The sequence below is a fragment of the Petaurus breviceps genome, unplaced genomic scaffold (genome assembly GCF_028583685.1).
Source record: "Petaurus breviceps papuanus isolate PSGF00001 unplaced genomic scaffold, PetGlider_PUasm1.0 98, whole genome shotgun sequence".
Taxonomy (NCBI): Eukaryota; Metazoa; Chordata; class Mammalia; order Diprotodontia; family Petauridae; genus Petaurus; species Petaurus breviceps.
The window spans coordinates 30782899-30805816 of NW_027187460.1; the positions used below are offsets into that span (position 1 = coordinate 30782899).

General features: G+C 37.5%; 1 protein-coding gene across 1 annotated transcript; it reads right to left on the reverse strand.

Annotated features, from left to right (window-relative positions):
* Positions 1–742: 742 nt before the first annotated feature.
* NTAQ1 (N-terminal glutamine amidase 1) lies at positions 743–16001 on the reverse strand. Its single transcript, XM_069081347.1, has 6 exons — positions 15828–16001; positions 12944–13043; positions 11691–11741; positions 6803–6951; positions 6298–6422; positions 743–1049 (listed from the first exon to the last, which is right to left on the reverse strand). The coding sequence occupies exons 1-6, from the start codon at positions 15908–15910 to the stop codon at positions 943–945; spliced, it is 615 nt and encodes a 204-aa protein (XP_068937448.1). The 5' UTR covers positions 15911–16001; the 3' UTR covers positions 743–942.
* Positions 16002–22918: the final 6917 nt, after the last annotated feature.

Here is a 22918-nt window from a genome sequence, read left to right on the forward strand (position 1 = left end):
CATCCTTATGATATAAAGTTCACCAGAAAAACTCAAATAAGTTCTCATGTTTTGTGCCAATTTAAGTATCCTCTGTGCTTTATCAGGATTGATATTTCAAAACTAAACCAACCTCCAGGAGGTCATTACAGACCCTAAGAGTAATTTTAACACACTAATTATATGTAAACCATATAATACTTTTAGATGAATTCTAGGGAATACTGCAACTCTGAAAAAGATATGAATCAGTAAGGATAACTTCCTAACAATTAAAGCTGTTCAAAAATGGAACGGGTTGCTTCAGTAGATAATGAGTAGGATGACCAATTGCTGGAAATTATTGTTAGGGGATTTATATTCCATACAAGGATTCAACTAGATGACATTTAAATTCCCTTCCAATCTACAAGTCTATAATTGATTTTGTCTACAGTATCCCCCCCTTTAATGCATGGTTACATCATATAAATCAAAAGAGGTTTATTGACCCTTACCATGTGTAATTCACTGTGATGAGATTATAAAATGGTATACAACATGATCCTTGTCCTCAAAAAGCTTAATGGGGGGAGGGGGGGAATTCTGGAAGGAGTTGTGTGAAAAGAGGAGAGAAAAGTGTGGCTGAACATATTCACAAATAAGCATGAAGAACTAACATCAAATATTTATCAAAACTTTTTACCTTAAAAAAATAAGATTTGATAAAAAAAATTGACAGGAATGACTTAGAAATTATTCATTACATCAAGCACACAAACTCTTGACATACAAAATACTTTTATTCGGTTATGTGTGCACTCAAATTTCGATTTTATTTAGTAAAATAGAAAAACCTAACTCTGCACCAATCTCACTGTAAACTATTTACAAACCTGGAGGGTGTTGGTGTTCACATCATGCAAAAGGAAAAGCAAATATGTGTCCCAGAATTATTCCACTTTCAATGTCCATATGCTGAAATCAGCTCTTACTGCCAAACCGATGCACAAAGTCAGGTAGTGTGTATATAGCTCCCCATCCAACCTCAGGATTCATACTGATAAAGTCATTCAGGTTCATTTTTGAAGCTAAGAGAATGCACAAAAAGAATTTTACAGTGAGAAAAATAATTTTCATTTAATCACAACATAATAATTCAAAGAGCCAGAAGTATGTCTATTTTAGAGAGTAAACAGGAAAACATAAAGTAAATCATTCACAGAAGGGTGGAATTTCATGAAATTTTAGAATTGAGAAGCCTCTTGGAAAGCCCGTAGTCTATATTTTCCTTCAGAAACAGAACTAGAGATGTGAATTACACAGAAAGAACTAGAACTCAAACCACCTAACTCATGGTCCAGGGCTTTTTCCAAAGCAGTACCTTACTCATGTAACATAAATACATATAATATTTAGAAATACTATAAATACACATACAAAAAGATACTATTATACAATGACCAACTCTATATTATAATCTTTATAACCACTGGGGAAACAAAACTTACTTTTTCTTCTTGGTTCATTTTTCATGCTTTGAACTGGGGTCAGTAAACTTTTTAAAAAATATTTTGATAAAAATATTTCAATATAGTTTCAACATAGCTATCTTCCTTTGTTAGCCTGTGTATTTTATTTTGCGCATTTAAAATCATTATTATGAGAAAGGGTCCAGAGGCTTCACCAGACTGCCATAACAAAAAAAGGTCAAGAATTACTCTTGCATTAACAGCAATATGTAAGGATGTTGAAAGACTTAGTTACTATGATCAAGACCATGATCCAATAATTCCAAAGGACCCATAATGAAAAATGCTATCTACCTTCACAGAGAGAAGTGATGAACTCTGAATGCAGATTGAAGGATTAAATGACATAATAATTATAGAGTGCTTAACATAGTTCCTGGCAGCATATAGTAAACTAAATAAATGTTATTTTTTAATATTATTATCTTAAACTCAACATATCTAAAACTGAACTCATTATCTTACCACCCCCACCCCCAAGATCCTCCCTTCTTCCTAGTTTCCCTATCATTGCTACCAACTAACTTCCCAGGCTCAAAACCTAGGTATTATCCTGGATTCCTTATTCTCTCACTTCTCATATCCAATCTGTTGCTATTTCCTATCAATTCTACTTTTGCATTATCTCTAGTACTTCTCTCCTCTGATATGCTACCATGGGTGAAGCCAAGATGATGGAATAAGGCAGGAACTCGCCTGAATGCTCTCAAAGTCACTTCCAAACAACTATAAAATAACATTTCCAAACAAATTCTGGAGTATCAGAAACAAGAAAAGGAGAGCATGAAACAATTTTCCAGCCCAAAACAACTTAGAAGGTTAGCAGGAAAGGTCTGCCTCACTGGGGCAAAAAGGGAGTATAGACCAGTGCAGTGTCTGGCCAGGCCCCAAAGCTTCTAGCAAAGCTCAACAAGCCCCCATGCCCCTGAGCAAGAAGCTTGGGATAGTGCCCCCTCCAACACAGGTGCAGAGCCCAACTTCAACATAAAAGTCATGAAATAGGCTGGAAAAAAATGAGCAAAAATAAAAAAATTAAACTGACCATAGAAAGTTACTATGGTGAGAGGAAATATTAAAACACAAACTCAGAATCGGACAACAATAGCAAACTGCCATATTCAAAACCTCAAAGAAAAATGTGAATTGGTCTCAGGCTCAAAATGAACTCCTAGAAGAACTTAAAAAGAAATTTTAAAAGCAAATAAGAGAAGCAAAAAAAATTGGAAAATGAAATGAGAGTGATGCAAAAGAATCATGAAAAGATAGACTGGGCTCTTCTCAGCAATGCAGGGTTATAAGACAACTCCAAAAGACTCATGATGGAAAGAGATGTCTACATTCAGAAAAAGAACTAGAGTTTGAATGCAGATTGAAGCAAACTACCAGCTCTCTTTCTTTTTCTTCTTTGGTTTTGTTTCCTCTTTCCCATTGTTCATTCTATCGGTTATAATCCTTCTTTACAACCTGACTAATGTTTAATGTGAAGTTATTTGCAGATCCTATACTTGATTGCATGCTGCCATAAGTGGAGAGGGGCTAAAGGGAGGGGGAAAAAATTTGAAACTCAAGAGATTGTGGGACTGAATCAGGTAAACTAAAAGTAAACAAACAAATTAATAAAGACAAAAAAAATTAAAAAACAAAACAAAAAAAGAATCATGAAAAAAAGAGTCAAAAGCTCGGTAAAGGAAGCACAAAAAAAAAACACACAGAAAAATATGTAAAAAAATTCACTGAAGAAAACAATTCCTTAAAAATTAGAATTGGGCAAGTGCAAGCTAATTACTCCATGAGACAGCAAGAAACAACATAAATCCAAAAAATGAAGAAAATGTGAACTATCTCACTGGAAAAAGAAGTGACATGGAAAACAAATCCAGGAGAGAGAATTTAAGAATTATTGGAGTAGGGGCAGCCAGGTGGCGCAGTGAGTAAGAGCACCAGCCCTGTGTCAGGAGACCCAGGATCAGTTCCGGCCTCAGATACTTGGCACCCACACAAAATAACTGGCCGTGTAACCTTGAGCAAGTTACTTAACCCCAATTGCTTATTTAAAAAAAAAAAAAGAATTATTGGAGTATCTGGAAACCACGATCAAAAAAAGAACATGGGAGGGGCAGTAGGTGGCGCAGTGAATAGAGTACCGGCCCTGGAGTCAGGAGGAACTGAGTTCAAATTTGGCCTCAGACACTTAACACATACTAGCCATGTGACCTTGGGCAAGTCACTTAACCCCCATTGCCCTGTCCTTCCCCTCCAAAAATCAAAATTAAATAAACAAATAAAATCTCACAATTAAATGGAGAAAAGCAGAAATATTAAATGCATTTTTTTCAGATCCCAAAGCAATAAAAATTACATTCAATAAAGGGTACTGAAAAAGATTAGAATTGGAAACTAAATAACCTAATGCTAAAGAACAAGTAGGTCAAAAAACAAATATCATAGAAATAATCAATAATTTCCTTGTAAAGAATGATAACAATGAAGGGGCGGCCAGGTGGCGCAGTGAGAGTGCCGGCCCCAGCATCAGGAGACCTGGGATCGGTTCCGGCCTCAGATACTCAGCACCCACACAAAAATAACTGGCCGTGTAACCTTGAGCAAGTTACTTAACCCCAATTGCTTAAAAAAAAAAGAATGATAACAATGAGACAACATACCAAAATTTAAGGGATATAGCCAAAGCAGTGCTTAGGGGAAGATTTATCTCTCGAAATGCTTACATCAATAAAATTGAGAAAGAGCAGATCAATGAATTGGGCATGCAACTAAAATAACTAGAAAAAGAACAAGTTAAAAATCCCCAGATTAAACACAAAATTGGAAATCCTGAAAATCAAAGGAGGTTAATAAAATTGAAAGAAAATCATTGAATTTATCTAACAAAGAATAACTAATAAATCATGAATTTATGATTCACACACATCCATTTTCACTTACTCTTATAATAAATGCAGGCTTTAAAATCAGTAATGCCTATATTTACTACAAAGAAACCTTCTCATTAAAATTCAGTTGTTACAAACCTAACCATTACATCTCAAAACCAGCTTTTAAGTTTGTTGTGTCTCTGTCTTATCTCCCCAAATAGCACCACTACACACCTCTTAAAGTCACAAATCAAACAAGTTAGAAAGAGAAGCCTTTTAGTTATTAAAAATTTCAAAGATGACAGAAGTTTTCTTATTCGCAAACTCAAAGCAAATGAAAAGGAAAGTATACAAGTCAATGTTAATATCTCAGAAGTTATATAGCTTGTAAAAAATTAGAGTGAACTTTTTAAAATTGTAAATGTTTTTCTCATTCTTACACTTAGAAGATATTAATGATAATAAATAGTAAACTATGACTAGGCACTCCAGGTTCCCTGAACCTTGATGAAAATAGCAACTTTCTAATACATTTTTTTTTTAAAGATTCAAAGTTAAAAAGCTGTGAACCAACAATTCATAGATCAGTCAGCAGGTGGTGCAGGAACAACATGATACATGTCAAACCTTTTCCCTGTGGCCAGATCAAGTTTACATTCCAAAGAAACTATTCACATAAACATTACTATTTCTTACATAGTAGTAAAATGAACACTGAAGCCCACGTAAAAGAAGCCAAAAGTTTTATATATATATTTTGTTTTATAAAGTTCTACACTGATGTTTAAAATCATTTCAAAAGCCTCTGAACTTCTAAGTCTCCCTCATCCATGTCATAGTAATCCACTATATTTTTTAACTGTGCCAACACAGAGCTACACAATTAATAGCTCACGTTCACACCATACATTAGTTTAAAAAGCACTGTTCTCATAAAAATCCAGTGAAATAGGACAGATACTATCATTGCTATCTTATGATGAGAAAAAGCAGATTTAAAGAGGCTAAGTGCTACTATTTAAGAGTAGAGACATTTTATTAATAGATCTATTTTCTTCAGAAGGGATAGGAAATTTTTTTCTTCTCACTCTGCTATTTATCTGTGATCTAGGTATCATTCTTATCTATCTCCCTCCACAACCCTGGTCTCTACCAAGTTCATCCTCTCTGAGAGATTAGTTTTTGCCTTCTCTTACCTGAAACCACCCTGATGCCATTCCTAGTCAGTTCCTTGCCATCCTGCCTACACTCCAGCTATCAACCTCATCTCCCTTCCACCACAAGCCTAGACTCAGTCCCTGGGTTCCTCAGGGCTTAAAAAAGTGCTGTTGTTGTTGTTGTTTTTTAACACGACTTGACACCTGATTAAATATAGGGAGTAAGGGAAAAGAGTCAAAGGTCATGCTGAGGTTTACTGACAGGATGATGACACTTTCAACAGAAACAAAGAAATTGGCAGGAGGAGTAGTTTGAGGAAAGGAAGATGATATAATATAGAAATCCATTACAGCTTGCTTTTTGCTATATTTAATTTATATGATGATTAATTTTTAATCATTTGATGTCAAATTTTCAGTAAGTCCATTCACCCAGAGGCAGTCAAATTAATATTTTAGTTACCTCCAACCACCATGAATTTGTCTTTCCTCTTCCACAATCTCCTTCGCCCACTGGATTGATTCTTCACTCACTACTTCCCAAATATAGGGTGGGCAGGTAAAATGATCAATAAAATAAACTATGAAAAGTAGATCAGGTCATTTAATCTCTCTGTGCTCATTTCCCTACCTAATAAATATACCAAAAATACTAGCATCCCTTACTTCACAAAAAATTTATAAGATCAATAATAATCTTTAGAGAAGTAAAAAGCTATTGTGTAAAGTAAGCTGAAATAAATGATATTAGCACTATACAAAGTAGTGTTAGTCTACCTCCAGTTTGAATGCAGGGGTAGGGAGGAGGAGGCTCTCTCCAATTTCCACTGGAATCTTTCATGTGAGATCGATCAGATGCAAAGTTCTTCAAATACAAGTCTGCTCGAATCACTCTAAATTTTCTAAAATTAAATCAAACATTTGTATTAGTGATATTTGTCTAACAGGTTGCATATACATTGCATAAGCAAAATACAGCATGCATTTCTAAAGGTGGCACGTGGGACAATTTTCAGTGTTAAAGTAGCTGGCTCTGCTCTCTCCCACCCCTTTGGGCCAGTGAAACAGTGAGAATGTATAAGGAGATGCCCTACCCAGAACAAAAAGTCCCCACTAGTACATAATGCTTTTGAGTCAAGTCCAAATGCCAGCTCCACAGTGATGTAGAGGTAAACTGATGATTGGCAATAGCTGTACATGTGGAAAGATAAGTCAAATAAAATTGCATCAGCTGTTAGGCTCCCACTTCAGAGAGCACATAAATCACTAGTCACTTGCTTACCTTCTAAATTGTGGGTGAATATCATCATCAGACTTAAAGGCATCTTCTACGTAAGTGTCAAAGGGACATGGAAATGGCAATACAGTATCAAGATCATAAATGAAACTCTGTCCTCCACTTGAAACATGAAGCAAAACAACATGGTAATCCTAGGAGTAAAAGCTTGAGTTAACTAAGCCATTTTGTAACTATAATAATAGTTCACATTTCTATGTCCCTTTATGGTTTATAAAACCCTTTCCTCACAACAACCCTAAGGTAGTTCGTTAGTACAGATATTATTATCTCCAAAATATAAAACTGAGACTCAGAGAATTTAAATGAAACCATCCATCCAAGGGCACTCATATAATAAATGGTAGAATCATAACTTAGACCAGTCTCTGGACCTGATATCCAATACTCATTCTACTATAACACTACCGTGTTTCCCCGATAATAAGACCTATCCCGAAAATAAGCCCTCCCCTTACTGTGTAAGATTCCTCTAAAATTAAGCCCTCCCCCGAAAATAAGCCCTATTGAGATTGCTACTATAGTGAAGGTGATCCCCTGCGCTACACGCTACATTACGGTACCCTCTGTATGCACCGTCCCCCCCCCCCGGGTGAAACGCACGCCGTACTCCGAGCTGCATCCAATCAGAGCTGCAGCAGTGAGCGCGTCATCCTGTTCTTCCCCAGTGATTTGCTTATTGAATAAAGGTACATTTTTTTGTTCACATTTACCTGTTTATTAAAATTGCTGTCAATGTTCATTAAAATAAGCCCTCCCCTGAAAATAAGCCCTCTGGTGTTTTTCTGTCCAAAAAAATTAATAAGACAGTGTCTTATTATCGGGGAAACACAGGTAGCAGAGATCTACTGAACAAAGAATGTATTATTATTATTATTATTATTTTATTATTATTTGCTATCCACATTCAGAGAAAGAGCTATGGAGTTTGGATGCAGATTGAAGTATACTATTTTCATTTTTTTGTGTTTTTTTTTCTTTCTCGTGGTTTTTTCCCTTTTGTTCTGATTCTTCTTTCACATGACTAATGTAGAAATATATTTACCATGATCATACAAGTATAACCCGTATCAGATTTCCTACTGTTTTGGGGAAAGGAAGGAGCGAGAAAAATTTGGAACTCAAAATCTTACAAAAATTAATACCAAAAACTATCTTTACATGTAATTGGAAAAAAATAAAATACTATTAAGTGCAAAAAAAAAGCATTTTTTAAAATGGAATCATTTAAAAAATGAGGAGATTGATGATTTAAGAAAAAAATATTATAGCACTGCTTTCACCTGTTATATTTATGTTTTAATTGATTATTCAGATGAGAAAAAAATTAACCATAATTAAGTAATCTTACAGTAATCTATGGAAGAAACTAGTGATGAATGATCTTGGAGAACATTTTAAACTATCACCCGCTATAGACTGAAAGAAGTCAAGTGGATAGGGCTTTGGATTCTTCCCTTTTGTAACCAATATAGATGCAACATTTATAAGGGTGATAATCACATAAAATAAATTTTCAAATTCAACTATTTTCCCACGTAAATTTGTACTGCTGTTCATCTTTCTGCCATGTAATTTTCTTTTTTTTTTCTAAAGAGCTGTTTAAGAAGCCAGGTGTTGGTAAGGGCAGGAGGGAAGTATAGATATGTAATCTTTACCACAAAATCATTAGCACAGCTAAGCACCCTAGAGCACGAATCATCCCATTAGGTTCTTTACCTCCATGGCAGTAAAGGGAAGCAGACAAGATAAGTAAAACTAGGTTTTCAAAGCATTTTCCTCACAACCCTGTGCAGTAGTAGTTAGTGCAAGAATGATTTCCCTTTTTACACATGATGCAACCAAGACTGAGAAGCAGCCCTGTCCAAAAACACATGACTGCTTCTTGTGTCTGTCATCTATGTCAGGAGGTGGTTAATGACATGCTTTATCACAGGTCATCCAGAAACATGGCTTATCATTGAACTGATCAGAGCTCTTGAATCTTTCAAAGTTTCATTTCTTTACAATATTGCTGTGCTTGTATAAATTGTTCTCCTGGTTCTGCTCACTTCACAATGTGTCAGTTCATACTTCCTAGCACTCTGTAAAATAATCTCTTGTCATTTTTTACAATGCAATAATATTTCACTACATTCATATACAAGAATTTGTTCAACCATTCCACAGTTATCTAAAGACTGTGGTCTTTAGGTGCCATGTTAATTTCCAGGTATTTGCTTTTATATATTTTTCTTGTTTCTTTTCCCCCTTTCAGTCTCCCCCTTCAAGATCAGGAAATTTGTTTTACTTGTGACTATTCCTTTCTCAATACTATACTCCTACTTAATGCCTTCACTCTCCTGCCCCCAGCTCCAATTTCTCCTTGTTTCCCTGTTGAGTTTGGTGTATAACTACACTAAACTATGTATGTATACATGTGTTCAATCCTTCTTCATTTCAGAGAAGAGTGAGGTTCATCTGATCCACCAAACACCTTCTTCCGTGTTTATATACCCCAATAATGAGAAGTACTAAATTCTTTTCTCCATTCTACACTAGTGCATTTCATTTACCCTCCTTTCCCTTTCCCCTCTTCTAACCTAAAAAAAAAACAGAACCAGTACACCCACTGTTATGCTTTTTTTTTATTCTTTAAATACTCTTAGGAGACTATATGAATTTGTTTCTTCTCCCTCTATTAGAATGTTAGCACTACATACAGCTCCTTCCAAATGTTCAAATAAATTTACCCTTCTTGGTTTCCCTAAATGTTTTTGTTTGTTTTTCAAAGTTTCTACTTAGCTCTGATTTTTTTTTTCATCAGAAATGCCTGAAAGTCCCCTACTCCATTAAAGATCCATTTTTCCCAAATAGAATTACATTCAGCTTGCAGAATAAGTTATTCTTGTGTGCAATCCTATATGTTTTGCCTTCAGGAATATGGTATTCTAGTATCTCCTCTCATTTACAGAAGAAATAGCCAAGTCTTATATCATCTTGTGTGTAGTTATTTGGGACTTGAACTGCTTCTTCCTGAATGCTTACAGTATTTTTTTTTTCTGTAGGAATTCAGAATTTGGGCTGTGATATTCCTGGGAATAAGGATGTTAGCTGCTGACAGCTGAGAAAACATTTCATGTGCAAAATGGTACCTGAACTGTCCAAAAGGAAGAGAGGACCTCTGAAGCAGAGGCAAAGCAAAGTGAATTCCAGGCATATGAAATAACCATTACGAAGGCACACAGTGTATGTGGGGTACAGTTTTTCTGGTTGCTAGAGTCAGGAGAAATGATATGCATTGAGGCTGGAAAAAATAGTTTGAGGCCAGGTTGTATAGGGCTTTAGAAGCTAAAAAGAGTTTATATTTTTATCCTAAAGGCAATAGGTAATCCATTTGAGCAGATGGAGTTGGGAGCTCATATGGTCAAATCTACATTTAAGGTAGAAGTGTGTAGAATGGGCTAGAGTAAAGAGAGATCTGAGACTGAGAAACCAATTAGAAGTCCATAGTGATAAACTAAGAGATTATGATGGCCTGAACTAAAGTGATAGCTATGAGAGTAGACAGATGTGTATATTACGAAAGAAGATATGTTTTGGCAACAGATTGGATATATGTGGAAAGGGAGAGTAAGGAGAAAGTGACTTCATCCCACAACACTCAGATGTAGTCCCCCATGAAAGAAATAATTACATCTTTCATATATTAATAACTATGTATTGAATTAAGACCAAAGTTTTTCCCCTTTCCTACTTCTTCATCAGAAATCAACCAGGGTGGGAAATCTTGGGCAAAGGAAAGCTATGTTCTAATCAAACACAGTAAAGAAATTCTAAGTTTAGGCAAATGGGTGGATTCCTGCTCAAAACATTCAGATAAGTCTAGGAAAATGTGAACTGTCCCTTTTGTCATACAGGTGATAGGAAACTGATAAATCTCTTTAACCAAAATTTGGGTGCTCAGTGTCACATACCCCAAGACCCTCAGTGGAATAAGCCCACCTCTTGTTATAATATTCATTCTCTCATTGTTAACTAATCAGATTTGACTGCCACCCTCAGGAATACCAACTCTTCCAAGGGCATATAAACTGTGAGCCCACCACCGTGATTCATCTTTAGTCCAAGAGAATCGACCAAATGACCATTCCTTTTAGTGATAATATGCTGCCATTATCAATAAAATGATTAATTCTTCAGAAATTGTGTGTCTCTCAAGCTGTTTAAACATCATACCTAATACTTCCTCCTCATGTAAAGAGATGGCCCTTCTCCTTGACAAGGCTTACCTTTCTTTATGCATAAATGACCTCACTCCTTCCCATCTGATCCAAAAGACTATCTCTTTATTATCCCCACTCGTGCACCTTTGGTTTCTTACTGCCTGGCTGCTTCCCTACTACCTACAAGCACTTCTATGTCTCCTACATCCTAAAAATGCCCTCACTTGATCCATTAATCTCCTCTAGCTGTCATCCTATATCTCTCCTCTCTTTCATGGTCAAACTCCATTAGAAAGTTATCTACAATCAGTCCTTCCACTTCCTTTCTTAGCTACATGGTAATAAAATTTGCAGCTGTAAATCACAAAGATTATAAGGCATTGGAAAGTTGGGATTTATGTCAATCAATCAACAGGCATTCATTCGTCCAGTGCCTTCTACATGCAGGGCACTGTGCTAGGCATTTGAAATGCAAGTACAAAAAAGAAACTATCCTTACCCTCAAGAAGATTAATTCTAATAATGTATATAATTAGTTCTGATAATAGTGTCAATTGAAGCAACCACACTAACAAAAGTTTATTTTAGCCTTACCTCTATCTTCATCATCATTTATCTTTTATCAACAAAGTAAGTGCCATCCAGAAATAATTTACTGATTGCCTTACCCAAATGATAGGTTCATCTCCAGGTCTGGCCTGCTGCTTCCAGATTGGGATCTACAAAATACAGGTTATTCCAATTAAGCTGAATTTTCATTTAATCTTTCATATTAGTATAAAAGCTGATATACAATTAATCAGATATGAAGTAGTAGGTGCTTTTGACCCAGAGAACAAAACTAGAAGTAATGAATTGAAGTTGTAGAGAGATAGATTTAGGTTTGATTTAAGGAAAAGCTTCCTAACAATTAGAGCTGTCCAAAAGTAAAATGGGTTCCCTTAAGAGGTAGTGGGTTACCCTTTAATAATCTTCAAGCAAAGGTTGAATGATGACTTGATAACTATGTTGTAAAGGAGATTAATTCAGGTAAAAGTTTAAGTAGAAGGCCTCTAAATTCTGTTCCAACTCTAAAATCCTATGATTCTGTAACATGTTTTTCTTTAAGGCTAGTTTTACTTCCAATTTCTCCAAGAATACATAATCATTAGGAGGTACTTGAATTCCAAGAACTCTAATTAACTCTTAAATAAGGAGCTGACATTTATACAGCACTATAAAATCTTAAAGTGTTTCCTCATAAAAAATCTTGTGAGGTAGATAATGAAAATATTATTAATTTCCCTTTTACAAATAAAGAAATTGAAATTCAAAGAGGTTACATGACTTACCCATGGTCATATAGCTAGTGAGAGTTAAGTGATAGAGACAAAACTCAAATCCAAAATTTTCTGGCTAAAAGTCCAGTACCCTTTCTACTACTCAACAGTAAATGACAATTATGCTAAGAGAAAGAACATTTAAAATTATAGAACAACCCCATCGTAGACAACTTTCACTTGCAGATATGGTAAGACAAAATTATGCAAATTATATCAACTCATTTATAATGTTCATCCAAACGTCCATTTACACAACTTAAAACAATAGTTACAATAAAATAATCACTAACATTTGTATAGCATATTAAGGTTTGCAAAGTGCTTTATATATTATCTAATTCAGTCCTCACAACAACCCTGGGAGGCTATCAGTATGCCCATTTTACAGATGAAAAAACTAAGGCTAATAGAGATTAAGTGACTCTTCCAGGGTCACAGCTAGTAAGCATTTGAAGTAGGATATTAACGGGGTCTTCCAGACTTCAAGTCCAGTACTCCATCCACTCTACTACCTAGCCCCTCACATATAAGATACGCTTTTATTATGAAATATAGTCTTAAAGCTTGCATACTTTCCCTGCCACTAGTTAGCAACTTACCATCCTTCTCTCATTAGATATGAAGACAGCATAACATTCTTCTAAAGGATATTGATCATGGTTTTTTATATATTCACAAAGCTTCCAGATATTTTCTTCACTGAAATAAAAGCATTTGGTTTTTAACATTTTTATTTCATAAAATTAAAAGAAAAGGCTATTTCTTCCTATTAAACAGGAGAATAAAATGATTATATTATCATCTAGTTATAAATTTATAGCCCAACAGATCTCTAACCATTCTGTGATATCTTCACCACTGAATATGTATTTATGACTCTAGTCCTTAACAGCTACAGACATTGAGTGAAGTCTTTAGAGTTCTGCTCATATCTCTCCTATCTTATAAGCTACCTAAAATTGTGATACAGGCATACCAACTCCAATGCACACCAGGTAGGTTAATCTGTTTCTATAGCTTCTAGGTAGCTATGACTGAAAATAACATATTAAAAATGAGTAACATGAATAGCATTAGAAACTATAACTAATGCATATAAAATATACAGTCTTATAATTTCTTAAGCCATGGTGGTATTTGCCTGGTCCTATTGCTTTCCACTGACTAAGCAAAACATACAGAAGCATCGCCAGGTACACATACTCCTGAGTTCATCTCCCCAAATCATTCCATGATACCTTTAGTAAAAAGATAAGAAAAAGGCAAAAATTATTAAATTTCTGTCAAGTTCACAGCCCAAAGCTTTAAGTTCTTAGGAAATTAAATTAGTATAGATTAGAACTGGAAAGGTACTGTTAGAACTGGAAAGGTATCTAAGAAATAATTCAATCTAAGTACTTCATTTTATGGATGAAAACACTAAGGCCCAAGGAGGTAAATGGCTGTATGTGTCCCATATCCCAAAGCTACTTAGTGACCGTACCTATATTTTTCTAGGCACAACATAATCCAACTTTACCATATAAGCAACTAAAAAGTTTGCTAAGATTTGCACATATGCTGTTTTAAGGTTTACAGAACACTCTTAGATACATTATCTCATTTGATTCTCACAATTCCATGGAAAGTAGGTAATATTATCCCCATTTTACAGATAAGGTATGATCTGAAGTTGATTTGACACAGCTGTATAAATAAGGGTGAGATTTAAACCCAGGTATTTCCTGATTCTAAGTTCCAGATTTTCAAAGCCTAGAATCTTAAATTCTGAGAAATAAACACTAACACTAATTTCTGATGGAAAGAGAGGTAATATGGCATAGTAAACACAGTTTTAGACTGAGGCAAAGAAACCAATTCAAATGACTGACACTTCTAATACCTACTAGGTGTAGACTATAGGCAAATCATTAATTTTAGCTAAGTCTTGGTTTTCTCATCTGCAAAATGGGGTTAATATCCATAGGACCTCACAAAATTGTGAGACTCAAATGAGTTTACAAGTAAATGCACTTTGCAAACCTTAAAGTCTTATGTAAACTTTAGTTATTTTTATTATTATTAAAAATGAATACTCATTATACCTCGGCCTCCAGATATCTAATTTTGATTATTTTACATCCAATATTAGACCAAAATTGCCTACAGTGACTTGGGTCAAATGTTTAAATAGAAAGAACTAGAATATGAATTTTCATCTGTTTTCTGGTTTTAAATGGGAAAACATATAGCAAAATCATGATTATATTACAGAATCTTAGAGCTGAAAGGAACATTAAGAAATTCAATTCAACAAACATTTATTCAGCATCTATGAGTATCAGGCCCTGAATTAGGCTTCTGGGGATCTAACAAAAAAAAAAATGTGGCACAAATATCTAGTCCAAACACCTTCATTATGAAGATGATGAAGTACTCAAAAAAACAGAAGACTGGATTTAAGAGTAAGAATAGCAGAATTTATGACTGTTTCACCACTTCACAGAATTTTAAGGAAAAAGTGAAAAATAATATATATTGAAGTGTTCTGCACCCCTCAAGCAATACAGAAATTTGAACTATCATTGCAAATTATAATAGTTCACATTTCTACAGTGTTTTAAGATTTAGAAAATATGCTGCTCCCAATAGCCTTAGAATGATTATTAACCATTTCAGAGATGAAGTAACTAAAGGTCAAAAAGGTAATTTGCCTTACACCAGTAAGAATGAATGAAGGGACTGAAATCCTTGTCTTCCTGATATAATTCTAGGGCTCTACTTACTACAACCTAGTGTCTGATTAGCCTAACTAATTAGGCCTTAATTACTAGGATCAGCTACTAGAGTAGCCCTAATTTTTCATACTCACGTTCGACTACAAAGGTGGTACTGTACTATTTATTCTAAGTATTCTCAGTATTTCACCAACTGCCTCTTCTCCCTCACCAAGAAATGGAACAAATCGTGGATTTTATTTATAAGGTACTGTCACCAAGCAATCTGTCGTTCCCAGCTCCACTCTCTCCACCCTGAAAGGAGAAGCTACAGTCATCGCCAGCAGAGAAAGCCACGAGGGCTCTAGAGTCAAAAGAGCTGGATTCGAATCGTGACTCTGTCATTCATTACCAGTCCCCTCAGCCACTTAGGGATCGATCGAGTGCCCCCTCATTTCGCCGAATGAAATGAAAATGAAAACTGAGACCCAAAGAGGGCGAAAGGGCTTGCCCAGGCTAGGTCACTGCCTCAAGCCCTGCCAGGCCTCAGTTTCCCCATCTGTAAGACGAAGGGGTGGAGGGGAGGGGGGTTGGCCTGGTTGAGCTTCTCCTCTAGGGCCTAGCAGTCCGTCCCGAAGACCCCAAAGCCAGGCCCGGGCCCGAGCAGGAGAGAAGCCTGGGGGAGTCCGGGGCCAGGGGCGGCTCCTGGGCCGCCCTGGGAAGGCAGCTACGGCAGACCCAGGCCGGATCCCGGGGCGGGGGCGGGGCCGGGCCTCGGGCCCCTTACCAGTAGCAGCTGCTGTAGGTGCAGGCGTCCCGGGGCGGGCTGGCTGGCAGGTAGCCGCGGGAAACGGATCCCTCTTCCTCCATGGTGGGCGGGCAGACCCGAGCCGAAGACGCCCGGCCGTCCTTTCACCCCCCCTCAACAGGCCGGGAGGGGGGGCGGGGGACAGGGAGGGGGGGAGGAGGTGCGGTCCGAAAACCTGTGAAGGCGGCAGCCGCAAAGGAGGCGGAGGCAGAGGCAGAGGCCGTGGGGGGCGGGGCCGCGGAGGCGAGGGGGAGGGGCCCCCAGGGGCGGGGCTGAGGTCGAGGCGGAAGCCGGGGGACGGAGCAGAAGCGTAGAGGGCGACCTCGGGGAAGAGGCGGGGTCGAGAAGGGGGCGGGGCTTGGAAGGCCGGGGCTGGGGCAGGTAGTTGTGTGAGGGCGGGAACGGTGAAGGAGGGGCGGGGTCGAGTTGGGAGCGAAGCCATAGAAGGCGGGGCAGACAGTTTTTGACTGAACTTTTGACTCTGATCAGAAAGGGAGGGAGTCGTTTCTTTGAAAAATAGCCTCCTGGCCTTCCCAGCTCGAGGCTTATTCTGCGCTGCACCTTGGCTTTCTTGTGTTTGCACCTCATCTGCCCGGTCAGCTCCTTGAGGGCAGGGGGACCCTCCTCTTATCTATACTTTGTTTCTATGCTCAGCAGTGAACAGATAACCAATACTATGTTTTCTAGGTCTAGAGGCCCAAGGGACCTCTCAGATGAGACAGCCATGGTGCCAATTGTAATCTTTTTTTTTTTTTTGAGGGAGGAAGGCAAGGCAGTTGGGGTTAAGTGACTTGCCACAGGTCATACAGCTAGGAAGTGTGTCAAGTGTCTGAGGCTGTATTTGAACTCAGGTACTGACTTCAGGGCCTTCGCCCTATTCACTGTGCCACCAAGCCACCCCTGCTAATTGTAATCTTGCACTAAAATCATCCATCCAATTTTGACCCTTTCAAAAGACCTTAGAGGTCATCTAGTCCAACCTCAGGCCATAGATTTAGAGCTGCAAAGGACCTGGAGGTGATCTGGTCCAAATCTGATTCCCAACAATTATCCTATTTTTTTCAGATGAGGAAACTCAAATGAAATTGTAAAGGTCAAGTGATTCATTAGCCTGAGGTCACACGGATAGTGGGGAGGCAAAGTCAGGATTCAGACTGTGGACCCTGTGATACCCATCACTGGGTCAGGCTGCCTCCTCATTTGACAAATAAGGAAACTGAAACCTGGAGTAACTTACACAGGAAACAATTATTCATTCTAGCATAAGAAAACCCATTAAACAAACATGAAGGTCCAGTTATTGCCAGGTAGCTTGCTATTCCCTGTGAGGGAGATGAAGCACAATCCCTCCCAGAAACTCACAGTGCCATCTAGAAGATAAGAAGATATTCCATCCTCAACTCCTGCCGTCCTCCACACCTAGAATTATCTCTCCTCAACTCCTCCTGGCCTCCCTGGGTTTCCTTCAATTTCCAGCTAAAATCACTCCTTCTGCAGGAAGCCTTTTCCAAGCCTCCATAAGGTGCTTTACCTCTGAGACTACCCGAATTTTATCCTGAATATGCCTTCTACATAGTTGTTTTTGGCTAGGTGGCGAAGTGAATAGAACACCGGCCCTGGAGTCAGGAGGACCTGAGTTCAAATTCGGCCTCAGACACTTAACACAAAAACTAGCGGTGTGACCTTGGGCAAGTCACTTAACCCCAATTGCCCTCCAAAAAGCAAAAAAAAAGTGCTAATTGACTAACTTAGAATGCCATCATAATGAATGAAATAATTCCTACTTATGAGAAAGGCTTACATTCTAATATTATTAATTAATAAGTAATTCTAATAATAGTAGAAAGAGCATCCTTACTGGGAATTCCAATAACAAGCAACCTGCATTGGTAAAGGGAATTTCCTCACCTGAGAATTTCCCTATACCAATGAAATCACAGATGCAGTCCCAGCCCCCATCTCTAATTCATGGTCTTTAACACTCTCATCATTCTCATTGTCCTCTTTTTGCACATGTTTCAGTTTTTCATTGTCTTAGCCCAAAATGGAACAAACCAAGCCAAACCTAATACTCCAGATGTCTAAGCCTAGGGCAGAGTTCAGTGGGACTGCTAACTTCTTTGACCTAGAGATTGCCTCTGTCAGTGCAACCTGAGATTCTGACTGTCAGGTTACAGAGTCAGCTTATATTAGCTCATATTGAATATACCTGTGAAGTCCTTATCAAGTGAAGTGTTATCAAGCCATGCCTCCTCGATTCTAAACTTACAGAGCTTATTTGACTTTTAAATTTGAAGTCAATTATCCTTTTTTCCCTTGCTTTACCTTCAATAGACTAAACATCTTCACTTCCTTCAAACCATATGGTATCCTTAGTCTAGTCTCCCTTTGGCACTGTGTCTCATCTTTGTATCCCCAACACTTAGTTCCTTAGACACAGCAGACACTTTTAAAATGCTTAAGGAATTTAAAAGAAGTAATAATGAGAAAATGGAAAAAAATTATGGTACCTTGACTATGGGGGCCATGGATAAAGAACAAAATTACAAAGAAGCAGAGGAATGAGAACAAAGGGAAATATTTTAAATCACCTTTCAGTCTGAACTAGAGAAAAGGCATCAGGAGTTTTGAAGAGATTATATCAATAAAAGTAGAAAGCTAGTATCTTGAGTTTATGGAAACAGACATAAGGGTATGGAAAGTCTAGGACCAGACTGATACTGGTGATCTGACTAAAAAAGCAGGTTTAGCAAGCAACAGGATGTGGAGAAGGGAAAAACAAACTTACCAGTTATAACCATGACCATAAATACATTGGACTACAGACTAGGGGGAAAAATTTTGCAATTAAACATTTCTGATGAAAGTCTGACATGTAAAATCTATTAGGGATTAGCACAGATTTGTAAGGCTAAGAGGAATTCCTCCCAATAGATAAATGATCAGGGGCTATAAACAGGCCTTTTCCTTTTGTTTTACTTTATTGATATCTTTTGTTTTTATATCACCTTCATTATCAAATATATTCCTGCTATTTTTCCTCCTCTCCCCTGAGTCATTCCCTCTAACAATTTTTTTTTAAAAAGAGGGAGCTTAGGGGGAAAAAAAAGCAATTTAGAAAAACTTAGCAACAACAAATCAATCAAGTCTGAGAGTATATGAAGAGACATTTTTAAAAGAAGCGTAAATTAATGCAAGTAATTTGAATGAATAATCAAAAAATACAAATTAGCTTTTAATTCTTAAGTATCACTTTAGAAGCCATTAAATTCACATAAATGGCCACAGATTTTTTAAAAAATCAGTTGCTGGCAAGACTTTGGGGAAAATTAGCAACCTTAAAATTCACTGCTAATAGAGCAGGGAATTTGCTAAGAATTTTGAAAAGAAATATAGAATTATACAATAAAAGTGTCAAAAAAATTTGTACTCTTTAATCCAAATAGCCCACTATTTTAACCTAGCTTTTAATGCTAGGTAGCAATTGGAAGGAATAAACCAATCGGCAAAAATATTCATAGCAGTACTATTTGTAATACCTGAAAAGCTGGAAACAAGCTATGTGATTTAAGGAATGACTGAATAAATTGTGGCATATGGATGTAATGGACTATTCCTAAACCATAAGGAGTGATACACACTGCAAATTTGAAGAAATGGTGAAATATTCCATTTGAATCTATGCAAAGTGAAGAAAGCAAAATCAAAGAAACAATATACACTCTAACTACAATGAAATAAATGAAGGCATTAAAGAGCAACAAATTTCAGATAAATATGAAAGTAGATATTGGTATTATTGCCTGTAATGGGAATGTAAATTTTAAAGGTCTTCCCTGCCCCTAGGCTAAAGTGCATGTGGAGCCTGGGGTGGGAGGCTCGTTTTTCAGTAGATACTTTCTGATTGGCCAGTGAGTCAGTAAGGTTGTTACATTCTCTGAGCCAGGAGAAGGCTATATAAGCCCTGATGTGTTGATCGCATGAAACTTTGGGAAGCCGCTGTTGAGAGCCCCCCGGGCTTTGAAACCCAGATGTTGATTTGGTATGGATGTAATAGTTGGACAGTTTGGAAAACTGTCTACTTGATCTGTTTCTCTGTCTTGATAATTCTGTCTGTATATTCTGAAGTTCGGGGTGCTGACCTTTTTCCCCTGAACTAGGTAAACAATACATATTTAACTGATTAAAGTAAGCTTGTTAACCTATTTTGAGTTGCTTTCTTTTATCAAAGCAGATCTAAGAACCTGTATTGGCAGCAACCCTGGGGATGCTGGGGTGCTTGCCATTACATTGCCTTATCAAAACTGAAGCACACAGCTGCTGGGGGAGCCCCCCACCTTTGGGGAAAGGGGGCTAGGTGAGCACATAAGTCACTTTTCTTTCTTTTTTACATCTAAACCAATGATCTCATCAATGTGCAAAACTCCTAGTATGAAAACTCTCTCCACAAATTCAGATTGGCCTCTCCTCTACGAAGGTGTATGCTTATGATCTTAGAAAGTTTCCCATTTCACTGAGGTTAAGTGACTTACTGTTGGTCACATAGCTAGTATGTGTCATAGAGAGAACTTGAACCCTGAACTTCCTGTCTAGAAAATTGGCCCTTACTCTCCCCCTTGGTAATGTCATTAACTCCCATGATTTCATTTATCACCTCAATTCAGATGACTCCTGAAACCATAATACCTTTAGCTATGACCTCTCTCAAGGTCATAGACTCACTTTTCCAAATGTGTGCAGGATATTCCTCACCTGAATGCCTCACTAGCACTTCAAACTAACCTCCTACAAAGCTAAACTTATCTATTCATCAAAACTTGCTCTTTTGGGGGGTTTCACCAATTTTGTCAGTAGCACCGTGCTGCCTCTGCTTTTTTTAATAAATGGTAAACAGAAGTGCATGGTTGCTTGTAAAATATTGTACTTTCTGGTATTATTTTTCTTAATGTTTGGGGGGACCACTATTGGGGGGTTTTCTTAAATTACATGAAGAGTTTGTTGAAATTTTGTTAAAACCAATGTTTTGATAAACAAGTAACTCAAAAGTCATTTGCATAAGTCTTTCTTCATTGGTGGAGATTAATTGTTCAATACTCCTTGCCTACATCTCAGGAAATGTTGATGAGAATTTATGAGAAGAGAGATACTGGTCTTCAGGCTGCTAACTTAAGAGAGAAGACTGTTTCAGACTCTGTTCAGTTTGCCGAAAGGACAATGTAATGGCAAGCACAGAAGTAGTTCACACCTTTTTTCAGCTATTGAATTAACACCTTGTTTCAGCTGAAATTTCTTTTGAGCATTTATATCAAGTCTGTTAAGAAACAGAACGTGTAAACCCCATAACTTGTGAACCCTAGAGCCCTAGAACTCATGAACTCCTGCAGCAGGAAGGGGAGGAGCTAATGACCATATATAAGGAGAATTTCCAGGCTAGAGACAGCAGAACTCAGAAGAGGACTCTTGTGGTGGCAGAGTCAAGAAGGAGAAAACTTGGGGTATCCTGGCACTCTGTTTGTCTTCTCTGTCTGTGTTGATGTTAGTTTGTGATACTTTGTACAGAAGCCCTGGGACCTTACTGGAAGCCCTGAAAGAGGATTTTCTGGTTGTATGTTTACAGAAGTCCTGGAGGAGGGTTTTGGAGGTCCTGGGATGTTATTGATGATTTGTGCTGACCTCTTGGACCTTGTTTGTGGGTCTGTATTGATTTCTATGTTGATGATTTGTGTTGAGTTCTCAGACCTTGTTGGTGGGTCTGAGTTGATTTCACAGGCAGATAGTGAATTGATGATGGTGCTGGCAATGTGCATGAATATTATTGTAGCTCTGTCAAGCTTTGTCTTCCCAGAAACAAGAACTGTGAAGGAGTTGAGTTTGGACTGGACACTGTGAGCTCCAATATGGAACAGGAACTGGACAAGGAGCTGGACAAGGAACTGGGATCTGCCTGCCTTTGAATCCAGGTGAAAATTGGATGGATTCAGATATGAGCTGGGACCATGGAAGAGGAACCATGGAAGCTGAGAGCCAGCCTCAAGTCAAGCTGAAAGAAGACTTTACTTGAATATTGTGTACTGACTGATAAGATTATGATTTACTGTGACCTAGGGGTGGAGAACTTTGACTTTTGTACTTTGTGATTGAATTAAGGATTTTGTGATTGATGAAAGGAATTTAATTTATTTAAAACTATGTGACCACTTTGGTGAAAACTATGTGGCCATTTTAGTGATAAGTTGACAAATTGTAACATTGTAAATGCTGTATTTTGATTTCCTGTGATAAGTTGTAACATTGTGAATGCTGTGCCGTGATTTTCTGTAAATGTTTTGCTCTGATTTGTTATTTTTTGTCTTTTTTTCATTTTTCAAATGCTTTATTGACTTCTGATTTACATCATTAATTTCCACCAGATTTTGAGTTAAAAATTTTCTCCCCGTTTTTCCCCTACCCACCACCCCAGAATAGCAGTCCCACAGGATATCCCCTCCTCCAATGTGCTTTCTCCCATATCTTCTACCATACCCCTTAGACTTTCTCCAGTAGGGCATGGTAGATCTCTATGCCCCAGTGCTGTATATCTTCTTTCCCAATTACAAGTAAGATAGTATTAATAATAGTATATATGTATATATACTTTTAAACATTTCATTTTAAAACTTTGAATTCCAGATTCATTCCCTTCCTCCCTTGTTGCCCACCCTTACTGGGAAGATAAGCAGTTCAGTATAGATTGTACATGTATAGCTAATGCAAAACATTAACATAGTAGATATATTGTAAAAGACTGACTATATTTCCCTCTCTCCTATCCCACCACCCACTTGTTCTATTCTCTATTTTAATCCCTTCACTTTTCAAAAGTGAGTGCTTACAAATTCCCTCCCCCCTCCAGCCAGGCCTCCCTTCCATAATCCCCCCTCTTATCCCCTTCCCCCTACTCTCCTGTAGGATGAGATAGCCTATTTAGTGTGTATTACATTCCCTCCCTGAACCAAATTCAATGAGAATAAATCTGACCCATTCCCTTTTGTCCTCTGCCCTCTATCTATGTATACCAGTAAGCATATATA

What these genes read in the sequence shown, in the direction of transcription:
- NTAQ1 (XM_069081347.1), bottom strand. Translation starts at nt 15,910, where the DNA reads ATGGAGGAAGAGGGATCCGTTTCCCGCGGCTACCTGCCAGCCAGCCCG. An exon ending in ACCTACAGCAGCTGCTACTG is followed by an intron (nt 13,044 to 15,827) that starts GTAAGGGGCCCG and finishes CTTTTATTTCAG; the next exon opens with TGAAGAAAATATCTGGAAGC. An exon ending in ATTCACCCACAATTTAGAAG is followed by an intron (nt 6,423 to 6,802) that starts GTAAGCAAGTGA and finishes ATTTAATTTTAG; the next exon opens with AAAATTTAGAGTGATTCGAG.